The following is a 14,719-nucleotide window of genomic DNA, read 5'->3' on the forward strand; positions in this document are numbered from 1 at the left end:
AGCATGCTCCTTGTTTTACCCAGCATGCACCTTGCTTTACCTAGCATGCTCCTTGTTTTACCCAGCATGCACCTTGCTTTATGACTACATTTCCCCAGAGCCCTGTCTTGCCTGCACCATCCATCATCCCACTGAAACACGATGGCAGTGCCCTGCCCTCACCTGCTTAGAAATGAGTGCAGGTAAAGGGGCCACCAGTGGCCATCATCAGAGCAGTCACCAGGTGATCCTTTGCTAACTACCTAAAGCCAGTGGGAGGAAAAAGGCTGCAGCAAGCACATTTTCACACCTCAGCTCTTGTCAAACCACTGAGTTGCACATGTCTGCAGAGCAGAGCCCCCAGGGCTTGAACAAAGGACCACTGGATGGTATGGATGGGAGATCTTCCCAGAAGGACTTCTCATAATCTGGGGTGGGAAAATGATGACTCTTTGTTCCTGGTGAGCTTCAGCAGATTCTCGTGTAGATGACAGAGTCATCCTGTGCACAACCACCTGATGACCAAAAACTGCTTTGGTGGCCCTCCCCTGCATACTTATTTGGAAAGCTGCAGACCTACAGAGAAATTGGAGGTGGGGTACACTGAGTGCCACAACACTTTTCACTTAAACCCAGCAGCTCTGGGCCAGCCAGGTGGCTCCACAGTCAAAGACGCTTGCTGCACAGTCCTTGTGGCCTGAGTGCATTCACAGGGCCTCCATAAAACAGGAACTGGAGAATCAACACCACAAAGGAGCTGGACTCTGGCCTCGGTGCATGTCAGGGCATGTGCCCTTGCATCACATGCACACAGTAAGACAAACATTTTAAATGGAAACAACACATCAGCTACTTACATTTTACTTCATGTATTTGGATTCTTCTCTACCCCTCCTCCCCTGAGAGCCACTTAAATATAAGGTAGAGATCCATGATCGAGCCTACCTGGATAGAAGTCCCCTGGGAACAAGCATGGCTTCTGCCTACAGAGTGCACATCTCATCCAGATCATCTGCCCTTGATAGATATCACCTACTCCACATGTAAATGCCTCGGTGGCCCCAGCCAGTGTCCCTCATAGTTTTTTTCTTACCTTTTCTGTCTGGAGGACACACACTGAAAAGGTTGGAGTACCAGGCTCCTAGGCCTTTGACTGATGTTAGCAAAAGTTCCCAAGGGATTCGAATAATCAGTTGCACAGAGAGGTTCTTACATCCTCAGTAGTAAACAGTCTCAGACTTCTCTTATACACATACTGCTGTGCTAACAAATTGTGCACTTTAGACCATAAACATACACAAAACAGGGCCATGAAATGGTAATCATCTTCCTGGTGCTTCTGCCTGGGGCCTGGGGCTATCACACGTCTGTCTTCCCTCTGTCTGTCTTGGATCCTCCGGGCTTAGCTGGCCTTTGAGCCAGTCCTCATAGTTACCTACCTGCAGTTCCCTGGAAGCAGACACCAGCTCTGCTCACACATTTGTGCTCTCTGTGCTCCTCTAGATCCACCCCGGATGTTAAAGGGTAGGGAGATGGGCATTGTGGGTGGCAGGTGCCACTATGAGTGTTCATTTACCATCTCCTTTTCCATTTAGGCCACAAGCAAAAAGAAGAGCCCAAGGTAAGTTTTTCCTTGTTTCCAAGTGGAGATGAGTGAGCATGGCTTGTCTAGCGTGGGGTATCTCTTAGAATATGGAATATCAATGAAAGGGTTGAACCAGTTGCTACCTGGCTCTCCATCTATACACGTCATCCTAGCCCCTAGCTGAGCACATAGCTCAGTAGAAACTTCTGTCTCAGTGTGTTGGATTGGAGCCCTTGAAGACCTCTCAGGGAATGCAGAAATGGGCTGTTTATTAATATACAGTTGTATATTGATTTTTTTAACGTATTAGATTTATTATTAACTGGTAAAAACCAGCTGTTTATTAAACATCCCCCTTTTCCCTGGGGCACTCCTGGTGCCCATACACAAAGTGGTGGAAGGCTGTGGTGGTCCAGGATGCTGTCAACAACCTCAGCCGCTAAGGTAGTCTTCCCTTCCTCCTGCCTCAGGAAGTGAAACTCAGCGTGCCTATGCCTTACATGCTCAAGGTGCATTACAAATACACAGTGGTCATGGAGACGCAGCTCGGCCTCCCCTTCAGCCAGCTTCGGAACATGGTGTCTAAGAAGCTGGAGCTCTCGCCAGAACACACTAAACTGAGGTAAACCCCATGAAGCCGGGAGCTGGGGATGCTGCAGCAGGGGTGGATGATGGGGTGGGTCTTGTATGATACAGAGGACTGGCTATGGGATGTTTTCTGTATTGATGCTTTCTGCCTTGGTCCTTACTCATCATCCCTACCAGCTACCAGCGTCGGGACAGCCCCCAGCTTCTGCTCCTGTCGGAAGAAAGCATGAAGGACGCCTGGGGCCAAGTGAAAAACTACTGCCTGACTCTTTGGTGTGAGCATACAGTGGTGAGTGGAGGGAGCCGGGCACCTAAGGCCATTTCTAACATCTCCTGCATGTCACACACTGGCTTTGTGATGGGGACATTGTGGCTTACAGGCTCATCCAGTTATAGCAGGCATCGGATAGCAGTTATTGAGGACTTCGGATGAGTGGGACCCAGAAGTGCACAGCAAGCCTACAGCTGCCTCCACTAGACTGACTGGGTCAAGGACTGGCATGAAGCTACACCAAGAAATAGGACTTCCAGGCAGCCCTGAGCTCCTCAAGAGCCCTGAAGCTTTAGAGTATCAGAACTACTTAGAGCTAGCTCTTAGGAAAGCTGTCTCAGTAGGTTTGAGATAGATCTTTAGTGCTTGTGCTATGGAAAAGGGGTGAATTCAATGCCCAGCTTAGTTAAGGACAGGAGAATGATCAGTAGGAATAGCCATTTGCTGTCTGGCCTGATGACTTGAGCCCGGAACCCACATAGTAGAAGTGACTTGTGCAAGTTGTCCTCTGATTTGCCCCCCCCCCCAATATGATAAAAACTAGCTGAATTTATATCACAGACTGCCATTTATTTGTGGCTCAAATTATTTCCCAATCTGAAAAGAACAATGCCTATTCTACCCTGGGTCTGTTGTTAAGGTTTATTATGTAAGGCAATTTAAGGCTACATAGGGCTCTGCACACATTTTGCTTTCATTTACCCAAACATTCAGTATTCATAGAATGTGTTAGGCCTATAGGGAAGTATTGAGCCTCAATTGCTTCCTTTAGTGGTTCTCAATATTTGCTGGCTATGAATGAGCAAATTTAACAGGCCCTTTACCATTTCAGGGTGATCAAGGTCTTATTGATGAACCCAAGCAAAGGGACAGCTCTGATGCCAATAAGCAGACTACAGAGCCTCAGCCTAAGGAGGGGACCCAGGTGGTAGCAATCTTCAGTTATGAGGCTGCCCAGCCAGAAGACCTGGAATTTGTGGAAGGAGATGTAATCCTGGTACTGTCACATGGTAAGTGCTACCCCAAGGCCACAGAACCAGAGGCATGCATGTATCAGCAAAACCAAAGGGCAGACAAAGGAAAACAACTCTTAGCCAATGGTTTCAACTGACTTCCTAGATTTTGGTAAGAGGAAGCAAAAGCAAGTGTGTGGCTTTCTCCTGTGCTTGACTTTACTAGGCACAAAATGACGACAACATACTGACTGTTCCAGAATGTAACTGGCTGGAATTATTCTGTCTCTGCTAGAAACCATCAAGTACTTTCCAGAGAGAAGGGGAGGCCCATTCTGCTGCAGAGGCAGCCAATTGTCAGTGACTTACCTGACTATTAGGAACCTAGGGATTACACGGTGACATGGGCAGGAAGGGTAACCATCCATGTGAAAATCTGGGTGTGGCCACCATTTATACCTCTAACTCCAGCGCTCTGAGAGCAGAGACAGGCTGCTTGGTGGGGCTTGCTGCTTTAGTGAGAGTCCATGTTAAAGGAACAACAGATAGAGTAGGACACTCAACTTGTCCTGACCCTTGTGTGTGCAGAGGCTCATACAACATATGCATGTGCACTCTCACTTGTACACACACACACACACACACCAATCTCTTCCCCACACAAAAGTGAAGCAGTCACTGAAGAAGTCTTTGGTGATTCTCAAAGTTCATTATGCCTAAGCATCCTTTGACGGGGTAAGTTTTTTGGATCAGATCTCGCAGAGTCTAGGTCATCTGCACTTCTAAGCAGTTCCCAGGTGATCCTGGTCTAACTGCTCAGGAGGCACTGCTGTAACTCAGGGGAGTCTTAGTTTTCTATCTGTTTAAGGATGCTGAGCAACAGTAATGCAAAGTAGCAGGGGCTGCAGAGATGGCCCACAGTTTAGAGCACTGACTGCTCTTCCAGAGGTCCTGAGTTCAATTCCCAGCAACCACATGGTGGCTCACAACCATCTGTAATGGGATCTGATGCCTTCTGCTGGGTGTCTGAAGACAGCTACACTGTACTCCTATACATAAAATAAATCTAAAAAAAGTAATGCATAGTTGTATACAGCTGATTAGAGTAAGTGATTTCAATAGACCACGTGAGATTTGAAGCTTATCTGGAGAGAGTAGAGAAAAAGTTTTCTTTCAAAGGAAATTGGGAAATCAGTAAGGATTAGGCTTAAGAACTCTGCACCACTTTGTGATACAAGAAAAACCTTTCATAGACACTATCCCATGACTCATGGAAGTCCTGGGTTTAAGCTGGGAACTCAAGATAACTATGGGAGACAGAATTCGCCATACATGAAGCTGTGAGTTCAACTGCTCCCAACAGTCACGAATGGTTTGTTCCATTTATGAAGTATTTCCTAAACTTTAATGTGTTTGTGACTTGCTGGGATTCTCTGCAGACAGACATTGGCTAAGATGTTCTTAAAACCCAGGCAAACAAGATGCTTCCAACCCATACCCACCTACAAACAGGAAACATGAAGATAGTGGTTTGCACTTGTCTCCAGAGAAAAGCTGGGGAGAACTAATGCCTACTCACACTCCCACACTATTCATCTTTGTTTTTATTGTATTTATTACTTTCTTTATATACATTTCAAGTGCTATCCCGAAAGTCCCCTATGCCCTCCCCCCGCCCTGCTCCCCTCCCCACCCACTCCCGCTTCTTGGCCCTGGCATTCCCTGGTACTAGGGCATATAAAGTTTGCGATACCAAGGGGCCTTTCCCAGTGATGGCTGACTAGGCCATCTTCTGCTACATATGCAGCTAGAAATACGAGCTCTGGGGATACTGGTTAGTTCATATTGTTGTTCCACCTATAGGGTTGCAGACCCCTTCAGCTCCTTGGGTACTTTCTCTAGCTTCTCCATTGGGGGCCCTGTGTGCCATCTTATAGATGACTGTGAGCATCCACTTCTGTATTTGTCAGGCACTGGCATAGCCCCATACAAGACAGCTATAACAGGGTCCCTTCAGCAAAATCTTTCTGGCATATGCAATAGTGTTTTTATTTTTTAAGACAGGGTTTCATTATGTAGCCCTGGTTGACCTGGAACTCAAGAAATCTACCTGCTTCTGTTTTCCAAATGCTGGGATTAAATGTGTGTACCACTATGCCCTGCCCAACCGCATAACTTCTGAAGGCAGGAAGGTTCTAATACCCAAAGATAACTTCTGAATGCTCTGCGGTCTGTCTAGATAATATAATGAACGTATGTGGTTCAATTCGACGAATGACTAAACTCTCTGTATAGCCCTGTCCTTAGTAAAAATGGAGACAATAGCTGTAACTGAGTTACTGCGAGACCTAAGTTTATATTTAATAACAGTGCCTGCTATTAAAAGTATTTCATTAAAAGCCTAAAATAGCTATTATAATGCATATTTTTTACAAATGTACTAAACCTATCACTAGCTCCAATTTTTAAGGCCTTGATGAACCTTATGGCACTCACCACCATGCCCTTTCATGTTATCAAAATGAATTCTAGCAGAGCTCAGATAAAACTGCTTAAAAAAAAATTATGACCTGAGGATTCATGTTCAGTCTTATTCATCCTACATTTTACTGTGTATTTATTACATCTACAACAGAACCCCGTTAGATGGTCAGTCTGATATTCAAATTACTTTCCAGTTATTTTGCTACCATAAATGGGAACAGGGGATGACTAATGGGGTCAATGGACCACTCAAGATGGTACAATCTTTCCTGTTTTTAGTAATCAGTGTATATTTTGCTTTTTATCAGTGAATGAAGAATGGCTGGAAGGAGAGTGTAAAGGGAAAGTTGGCATTTTCCCTAAGGCTTTTGTTGAAGGATGTGCAGCCAAGAATTTGGAAGGCATTCCCAGAGAAGTCTAGGATCTCAAAGCTGAAGAAAAGGATTGTTTTTTCCCTGGCAAGACTTACCCATCTCTGCTGTGCGCTATACAGACACATCAGTTTGGAAATGTGGACTAACTTACCATTTCCCTATTAAAATTGAACCTGCCACATGGCAATATGACAACTCAGAAGATTTTCTTACAGATGGAGGAGGGGGGGACAAATTTTTTGCAAGGGAAATGAAGGTTTGAGTGTGTGCTGGCTACGTGAATTTACTTAAGAATTCCCAGAGCTGCACACCAATGGGCACACCTTTCTGCTGGGAAAACAGGAAACCCAGTGTCCAAGTCTAACAGTTCCTTTATTAATTGCTTGGGTTCCAGAAGCTTAAAGCAAATTTATATGTAATCCTGAAGGCATACACAGACAACTCATTAAAAAACTTAAGCTGCATTAAAGGCAGACTGACTCAGGTTCCCATGAAGTACAACATCCAGTCCCAAGGAGAATGAAACTCTTAGAATGATAGCCCTTCCCGTCCCTCAGATGGACATTTATTATGCCTTTGGAAACCCGGGACAAACAGGAAGAGAAACCCCCCCCCCCCCACCCGCCAACAGCCATCACTGTTGGCTTTCATCAGATTCAGTACTTTCATAGGCCTGAGGATGCCTCTGCCTCCCAAGTGCTGGGATTAAAGGCGTGAGCCACCACTGTCCAGCTATGGCAGACATTTTAAGCTAGCATTTCTAGAACAAGTCACTGGATGCTAAGAAAAGCAAAACCCAACCCCAAGCCTACCCAGTTGTGGCCATTTTTGTTTCTTGCTGACAAGTGAGCAGTTGAAGTTCTAAGCTGTATTTTTACTGCTATATCCTTTAAGGTAGAATAAATCCTCTACACACAGATCTGGTTGGAGAGAACACGGTTTAATTAAAGGCAAAGCTGATTTCAGCAGCTGCAGATCTTGCACAGACAGACAGACAGGGGGGGAAAACAACCCCAAATCAAATCAAATCAAAACAAAACACGAAAGTTTATTACACAAAACCAGTTGATAAAGATTCTCCTCCCCTTCTTCATTACCCCACAGTGAGGATGGCAAGGCGAGGAACCCCGCCCCGAGAGAGTCATAAACATTCCAAACACCAAATTCTCATGCAGACTGGGGCTATAGCTGGGAAGTGGGTACTGCAGGGAGGGAACTGGTAAACCTGTTGGCTGGTCTAAGGTGCAAGAATCAGCGACATTTCCAACCTCGGAATGCTGCAGCTGTCTGAATGCAGAGCTTACATACACAAACTGGGTAGCAGGGAAGGGACAGGGAGAGGACAAAGATGGACACAGGGAGGGACTGGAGCAGCACAGACAGTTTCTTTTGCCATTTAGTGAAGGGTTTCACTTTCAGACCTTTCAAAAACAAAACAAAACAAAAACCAAAACCCAAAAAAACAAACAAAAAAAGAAAGAAAAAAAAAATCCAAATACCATGTCAAACTAAAAGAGCACTAGAGTAAGCCTGGGGCTTCAAGCACTCTTTCTGAAGAGCAATGAGCAATACCTTACCCCATCTCATTTTGGGGCTGCCCAGACCCCAGTGACACCTGGGGCTCCTGGATGTGCTTTGCTCTACAGCTGTCCTTCAGCTAAGCTCCACACTAATTCCCACACTTAGCCCTTGCCCTCTGGGAGAGTCGATAGCCATGTGTGGGACACACACACACACACACACACGTGCACACACACATACACACACCTCCCAGAAAATAATCCCTACCCTAGCACAGCAATTGGACATTTAGATTGTTTCCATAATTTCCCATTAAAATATTACTTTTCCAGGAAATGACTAACAGAAATGCTGTCCGTTCTTCTGTTCCTACACAGAACATCTTCAGTCCTCTTTCCTCCTAATATAAATATCAAATAGAGTTTATTCCTTTCTCTTGCCCTCTCCAAAGTGGCATCTGCTGTGTTTTCTTCTGTGCACAGTGTGCATCTGTCCCTGTGGCCTTCAACTTCATCCTCGAGGTGAAGGCCAGGAGCCCGTGACTGGGCAGAGCCCGGCTCCTCTGCAGTGATGCTCGCACTGCTGCTTGCTTCCTTCCTCTTCAGACTGGCTTTTGGGCCCCAAGTGCTGGCCCCATGCTGCTGTTTCTTGGCGAGATGTTGTACACGGTAGGGAGAAAACAATGACTACGGTACAGCATATGGCTAAAGGGTGGAGACTGATGCAAGAGGCTGGGAAGCAGATGGGGACACAAAAAACCAACTCAACAAAAAGAACCACACTGAAAGCATCCACCTATTAAAATGGGTTCCAGGCCATGAATGGACTAGCCTGCCTTCTGAGACTGCTTGCTACGCTACTGTAAAGTGTAGGAACCAACCACATGAGTTTGAAATCGTACAGCAGCCATCTGCTGGTCTAGGCCAGCAGCACTACCCACACTGCATCCTCGACTGGGGCTCGAGCACCTACAGAGTGAAGGGCATTTCCTGCTGGAGTTTCCAGGCTGGAGGAAGGCCTCTCCCAGAACCTTCTAAGAGGCCTTGTACCCTCCCTATGAAACACTCCCACTGGCTTAAGAGGTCAGTTCCCTGTCCTGTCACCACCGACCTCTCACAGGAGCAGCAAATGGGACTGTCTTTGCTCCACACTGACTAGAAATACGCCTGTGTATGGAAGAATTCAGTGTGATATTTTGCTACTGAGAGTAATAATAAAAGATGTTTAAGAATAATTTCAACTACATTCTCAGTCAGCAAAGCACTCATAATGGATTCCTATTTTATTCCCCAAAGAGGAAAAAAGGACTGAGAAGTTCCTACTGGCTTCTCCCATCTGCCTTCCCTTCTCAGCTTCCACTTCCCACGTGTTGGGGACATGCGCGGTGGAGAAGGTGAGAGGCGTGCTATCAGTAACCGAGTGGGACAAACAGCAGCTCCTCTCTCCCTCCGGAAAGCCCCGGGGGAACGAGAGTTCCTGATGGTTTTTTCTTTTTGTTGCACTGCGAACATTTCGTGCACACTCAGCGGGCTGGTGGAACACTTACACCCTCTCGACAGCAAGAAACAGACAAGAGGGCTGCCACCTGCAGAGACTGTGTGGGCCAGTTCTGCAAACCCAACATGCCATGGTTTATGGAGCCTTCATTCCCTGGGTTGCTCCTTGTGGCCTCAGTGTGGAGGGTTCATGGCACCTTGTCCCCGCTGCTGTTTCTGCTTCTGCTGCATTAACAACTGCTCCAGAGCGGAGGGCCCAGGATGCATCATGGAACTGGACCAGATAGACTGAAAAACAGCCCCAAAACTTGTCAGCAGAGGGCAAATGCTTTGGCTGTCTGACAGGAATTTGTTTTAAATCTCAGCCACCCATAAAGACAAATATGTCCTTTAAATCCATTCTAAATGCCAATCAACTCAGCTCTAACCAAAAGTCATCAAACTCTCAAGACTAGATAGTTCCTAACTAAGATAATTTTGACACTATGAACAGTGAAATTACAGCTTTTTAAACCCCAAGCCAGGGTTATTCCTCTTACTCTGACCACTCTTCTGTAATTACATGCACCAACATGTCCAGCCCAAACTATGTTTTAAGTCAACTTCATATGGCATGACAGTAAGTTTAATATAAGGTTTTCTGCAAACAAAACATTTACAATTACATACTCTTTTTTTGTTTGTTTTGTTTTTCGAGACAGTGCTTCTCTGTATAGTCCTGGCTGTCCTGGAACTCACTTGGTAGACCAGACTCAGAAATCCGCCTGCCTCTGCCTCCCAAGTGCTGGGATTAAAGGCGTGCGCCACCACCACCCGGCTTACATACTCTTAGTAAGTCAAATAAGGCTAAACTCAAACTTAACAGGATTTAACATTAGGATGCAACTAAATGCTCTAGCATTTTGGATGCCCTGATAACACACTCAAGACGCCTCACAATCTGGGATAAAAGCAGAGACACTGCTGCAGCAGGAGCCTCGTGTCCACTCACCTTTAGGCTTTCCATGAGGACAGCAGAGGAATCCTCCATGGAGGGGCCGTGGCCTGTCCAGGTGCCACTTGGAGTGCTAGCCTGATGCCAACTGCTCTCAGATGATGACGTTGCTGAGAGATAATCAACACCAAAACCACCCATGGCTAAGAGATAACAATAGGTAAGAATAAAAAATGTTTTGTAAGTGCCAAATATCAAACTTCAGGCAAAATCAGAGCAAGTCACTCCCCTTGGCCTGGTAGATAAAGAAATGTGGATCTCACCTGGTTTATCAGTTTTCCACCTATCTGCAGGCCGCCTATCCCTGTTATCTGGAGTCCCAATGGGTCCAAAATTAGAGAATGGAGCAGAATTATGGTTATGCGTTGGAGGAGAACTGGGCAGGCTGCTTGGGTTAGAGGAATGAGGAGACTGGCTGGCTGGTGTTGAATGATCTGTTGAATAATAGCAATGTATGAACATAAATAGGGGTTTCCCTCGCCAAACCAAGAACTAACATTTTCTTCAGATGTGGTAGTCAAAATTTGAATGAAAGCACTGTAAGAAGGTTTTGGAGAAAGGCCAAATAAAGACCATGAAGCAGTCTGTCTGATCACTGTTGTGCCTGACTGTACCTTGGATCCTAAGAATCATTATAAATTAAGACTTTATAAAGCTGAAATAAAAGGAGTCTGGAGAGATGGCTTTGCAGTTACAAGTATTGGGTGCTCTCCCACAGGACAGAAGCCTCATGGTAACTCAGAATCACCTCCACCTCCAACCCCAGGGGTCCAACGCCCTCTTCTGGCCCCAATGGGCACTGCACACACGTGGCACACGGGCAAACACATAAAAAGTCCCCAAAATATCCCAAAAGAGAAACAATATATGATAATATAAAAAACTTTCTAATTATAGAATCTGCCTAATCTTTAGTCTATCTGGATGTACAGGAAAGGCAAGTTTTATAATCTAAGTATTAGAGTTGATACCTGAACTGGCAGGAAGAGATGGAGACCATGGGGTCCCTTCAAAAAGGGAGTACAGTGATGTTTCCTGGGAGGCGACTGAGGGGTTCAGTTCTGCCTTGGAGCTGGTTGTCAGGTTTTTCCCATACACTTCATTGAACATACTGCTGTTTGGATATCTTTCCTGAAAGATTAGATTTAAGAAAGTCATGTTCATGGATGCTCAGCAGACCTATAAGGTTCTCAGTAAGACAAACTCCAAGACTTTAACTTCTTTCACTTTCATGTCTTTCTTTCACTTTGTATTTTGCTCTATGTAAACTATCGATCTGAGGCCATTAAAAAAAAAAAGTCAACCAAGCTCTAAGAAACTGAGTATCGATGAGAAATTTAAAAGGTTCAAGCTTGTGATATACAGGTTACTAGTGTGCCCCCATCAGAGAGAAACCAGTCTACAATACACATAAAACGAAAGTCTTAAGTTTGCTTACCTGATTGACAGAGAACCCAGTGAGGGACAGGAAAGATGATGAATGTGACATGAGCTCAGAAGGCTTCTCCAATAAGGATTTCTGCAGTCCCAGGTAGAGGAAGGAAAAAAAGGTTATTTCTTCTACTTTCAAGTTAAAAACTAACACTTAAACAAACATGTGTCTATCTGTCCCACAGTAGAGGACTTAGGAAAGGTTAATAGTATGTTCACTCTGATAATACAATGACTCCACTAAGTGCCAGTTGTCAGAACCTTCTTTTCTGGGTTTATCTGGTCTAGTGCAGAGATGCTGACAGGAACCAGGTTTGGTTTTTGGATATGACCCTCAGGAATTCCCTAAGGGCAAATTATCCTAGCAGGTTTTACTCTCCAAAATGTTAAAACATTATTGACTTTATGAAGCCTTTCAAATCCATTTTGATAGCTGGTTTTGTTTTCATGTTTTCTAAAGCAGCTGCCTTCGTGATATACTAAGTTGATTTTCTATTTAATTGTCCTAAGAAAGTTACTGGGGTTGGGGGCAGGGGAGAGAAAGCTGGATATAATGTTTGCTGTTAATAGATAGCAGTTTAATAATTTGCTGAACACCCACTACATGGAAAGTACTTTCATATACATTACATTATCAACTATGTTAAGTATAGGAAAGGATATTTTTTTTTAAAGCAAGCAAGCAAGCAAAAAACAAACAAACATACAAACAAAAAAACCAAGAAACACGTGAAAAGGTCCCATTTTTTCTATCATGGCCAGTTCCATGCAAATGGGTAGGAGCAGAAGAGTGAGTGGACACAAAGGCACATCTGCAGCAGCAACTACCCCAGCTGAGCTGCGTGGCTCCTAGGCCTCTGCCCTCAGGGAAGGAAGGAAGGAAGCCTCTACTGCTAACTCGCCCAGGCAAACTCAAGTACTAGGAATGGCAGCTATTTTTTCTGACTCTATGGTTTATTGCTCTATATTTACAGGAAAGAAAAAGCTAGAAATAAAAACTCAAAAATCTTTTTAAGTTGTTTTAAGATGTGTATGTGTGGATGCAGTGGGGAGGTTTACATCCCAAGCCCTCAGTTACAATGATATAAATACCACTGAGCATACAGAATGACATTCTGCAGCCTGTGCTCTACAAGGCTGGTTTCAAACAGAATCAGTAACCAATCATTTCATTTTATTCTATATTATCCTGATTATTTACATTCATAGCCACTCATTTATAATCTTAAATCCTTTTTCCGAACAGTTTCTCCATTTTTATCCATTTTGTTTTACAATTCCAATTCTGAATTTAGACCAGGGCTCTTTTAGGGTCCAGTGAACCAAACAATTTAATTAATCAATTCAAACATTCATGATGTGTTTCCTTTAATATTTGCTATACATTTGAGAATTAAAAAAAAAAAAAAAAACTCTTTAAATATACTATCCAATATCTGGTATTTGAGTCTAGGTGTATATACTACCTGAAAAGGAAGTTAATTTACTAGCATCACCTAGAGTATGGGCAGACAGTCTAAGACATTTTCTGACTGACGTGAATCCAGGCTATGACTCTCTAATTTGAGGGTACTAGAGCCCGTACTAATTGGCTGTGCTCTACTACATTATCAGATTAATTTTAAGCAATACAGAAACATACTTTATATTTCTATACAGGGGAAAGCCCCAGAAAGAAGAGCTCACCTATACAAGTATTATAAAAACCTCAGAAAAGAAGCTGTGTGGTTAGAGCAAGAAGCAGAATTATGTCAAATACATACAAAGAGGCTTCGTCCAGGAAGAGAGGCGAGAGGACCCAGCAGAGCTGGGTAAAGATCAGGAGGGTTAGAAAAGATCAGCTCTTCCTCTTCCTCCAAGGCAGCCAGACTCTTTAACAGGTCCGGAGGAAGCAGAGGGGAGCTCTTGGGGTCCTAGTGACAGAAAGGATCACTGTGAGATGCAATTAGGGACAAAAGCACATAAGAACAGCAGCGTGACTGGTTAGTCAGATAACATGACTAAAGGCGAGGGTAGAGACATAACTGTGACGTAGCACACAGAGGAAAAGGCTGAAATACAAATGAAAGGTGTCATGGCCAAAAGTGAAGGAAGACAGAGACACAGAAGAGTAAGACTACCAACAGAGCAGGACATAGTCGTGAATGCAACTAGTGAGTAATTAGCACAGACAACAGTGCTTCCAACCTTATGCACCTGTTTCTCTTGAGCAACAAGCAAGAAGATAACTGACTTTGTTCCACATAATTTATTTAAATACCCACGAGACCTATTTTCAAATTTAGATGACACCCAACTAAGGAGCTCTTCTCAGAATTCTCTATCACAATGCCATCAGGTAATTTTTCTTCCAGCCCAGTACAGCTCAGTAATAACAGTTCAGTATTGAACTCTTCTCCAAACACATGGGTTTGAAGAGGCCAAGTCTTTATAATGTTTACGTCTCATAAACATGTATTCCTGTTTTATGTATCAACTTAAAAAGCTGTGTGTGTCTGAGATATCCTTAAGGTATGCAACCACAGACTGATGATGGTCTCCACAGAACCTGGTGATGGGAAAGGACACATACCTCAAATGGCATCCTGGGCACAGGATCCTGTTCTGGACGGAAGACTCCAGGTGACCGTTTGCTCCTGCGGTCCATATTTGGTTGCTGAGCCATTACTGCTCTGTTATCAGCCATGCTGTAGGAAGAATCCCAGTAGAACTCTGGGACCTTGACTTCTGAGGGATTATGGTTATATGGCTCCATGGGGAAAGGCTTCATTTTTTTCTCTAGAGGCTGCTGCTGTATTACAGGAGGTTGCAATGACGGCTCAAACAGTTTTATAGGGTCTTGGGTCTGAAGGTAGTAGGACTGTTTCACAGGCATAATTTTCCCTAGTGGGCTTTGAACCTGAGGGGGATTCCACAGCTGTTTGGAGGCATCTGCCTGTTGATACTAAAAAAAGAGGCGCCTGTCAACCAGATGAAGATAAACTGCAATCTCATTGACAGTTAATACTCTAGGCAAAAATGTAGCTTCTATACGTATTCAGAG

At 44.4% G+C, this 14,719-nt stretch overlaps 2 protein-coding genes across 8 annotated transcripts in view; one reads left to right on the plus strand and one right to left on the minus strand.

The window, feature by feature from the left end:
• The window catches only part of Ncf2 (neutrophil cytosolic factor 2), a 38,273-nt gene extending 31,858 nt beyond the window's left edge, over positions 1-6,415 (plus strand). Inside the window, exons 12-16 of the mRNA XM_021165728.1 lie at positions 1,575-1,600; positions 2,035-2,186; positions 2,330-2,441; positions 3,256-3,433; positions 6,169-6,415. Of these exons, the coding sequence (XP_021021387.1) occupies positions 1,575-1,600; positions 2,035-2,186; positions 2,330-2,441; positions 3,256-3,433; positions 6,169-6,281 (581 nt within the window). The 3' untranslated portion in view covers positions 6,282-6,415. The remainder of the gene's footprint in view (positions 1-1,574; positions 1,601-2,034; positions 2,187-2,329; positions 2,442-3,255; positions 3,434-6,168) is intronic.
• Positions 6,416-7,155: 740 nt separating this feature from the next.
• Smg7 (SMG7 nonsense mediated mRNA decay factor) overlaps positions 7,156-14,719 on the minus strand; it is a 63,847-nt gene continuing 56,283 nt past the window's right edge. For 4 of the 7 annotated variants that reach the window (XM_021177737.2, XM_021177439.2, XM_021177581.2 and 1 more), the window contains 7 exons: positions 14,249-14,620; positions 13,440-13,589; positions 11,684-11,764; positions 11,217-11,376; positions 10,509-10,679; positions 10,243-10,388; positions 7,156-9,539 (listed from right to left, as the gene is read on the minus strand). In XM_021177737.2, the coding sequence (XP_021033396.1) occupies positions 9,426-9,539; positions 10,243-10,388; positions 10,509-10,679; positions 11,217-11,376; positions 11,684-11,764; positions 13,440-13,589; positions 14,249-14,620 (1,194 nt within the window). In that variant the 3' untranslated portion in view covers positions 7,156-9,425. The remainder of the gene's footprint in view (positions 9,540-10,242; positions 10,389-10,508; positions 10,680-11,216; positions 11,377-11,683; positions 11,765-13,439; positions 13,590-14,248; positions 14,621-14,719) is intronic. The other 3 variants (XM_021177809.2, XM_021177892.2, XM_021177656.2) reach the window with 1 other exon arrangement.

The sequence above is a fragment of the Mus caroli genome, chromosome 1 (genome assembly GCF_900094665.2).
Source record: "Mus caroli chromosome 1, CAROLI_EIJ_v1.1, whole genome shotgun sequence".
NCBI classification, from domain to species: domain Eukaryota; kingdom Metazoa; phylum Chordata; class Mammalia; order Rodentia; family Muridae; genus Mus; species Mus caroli.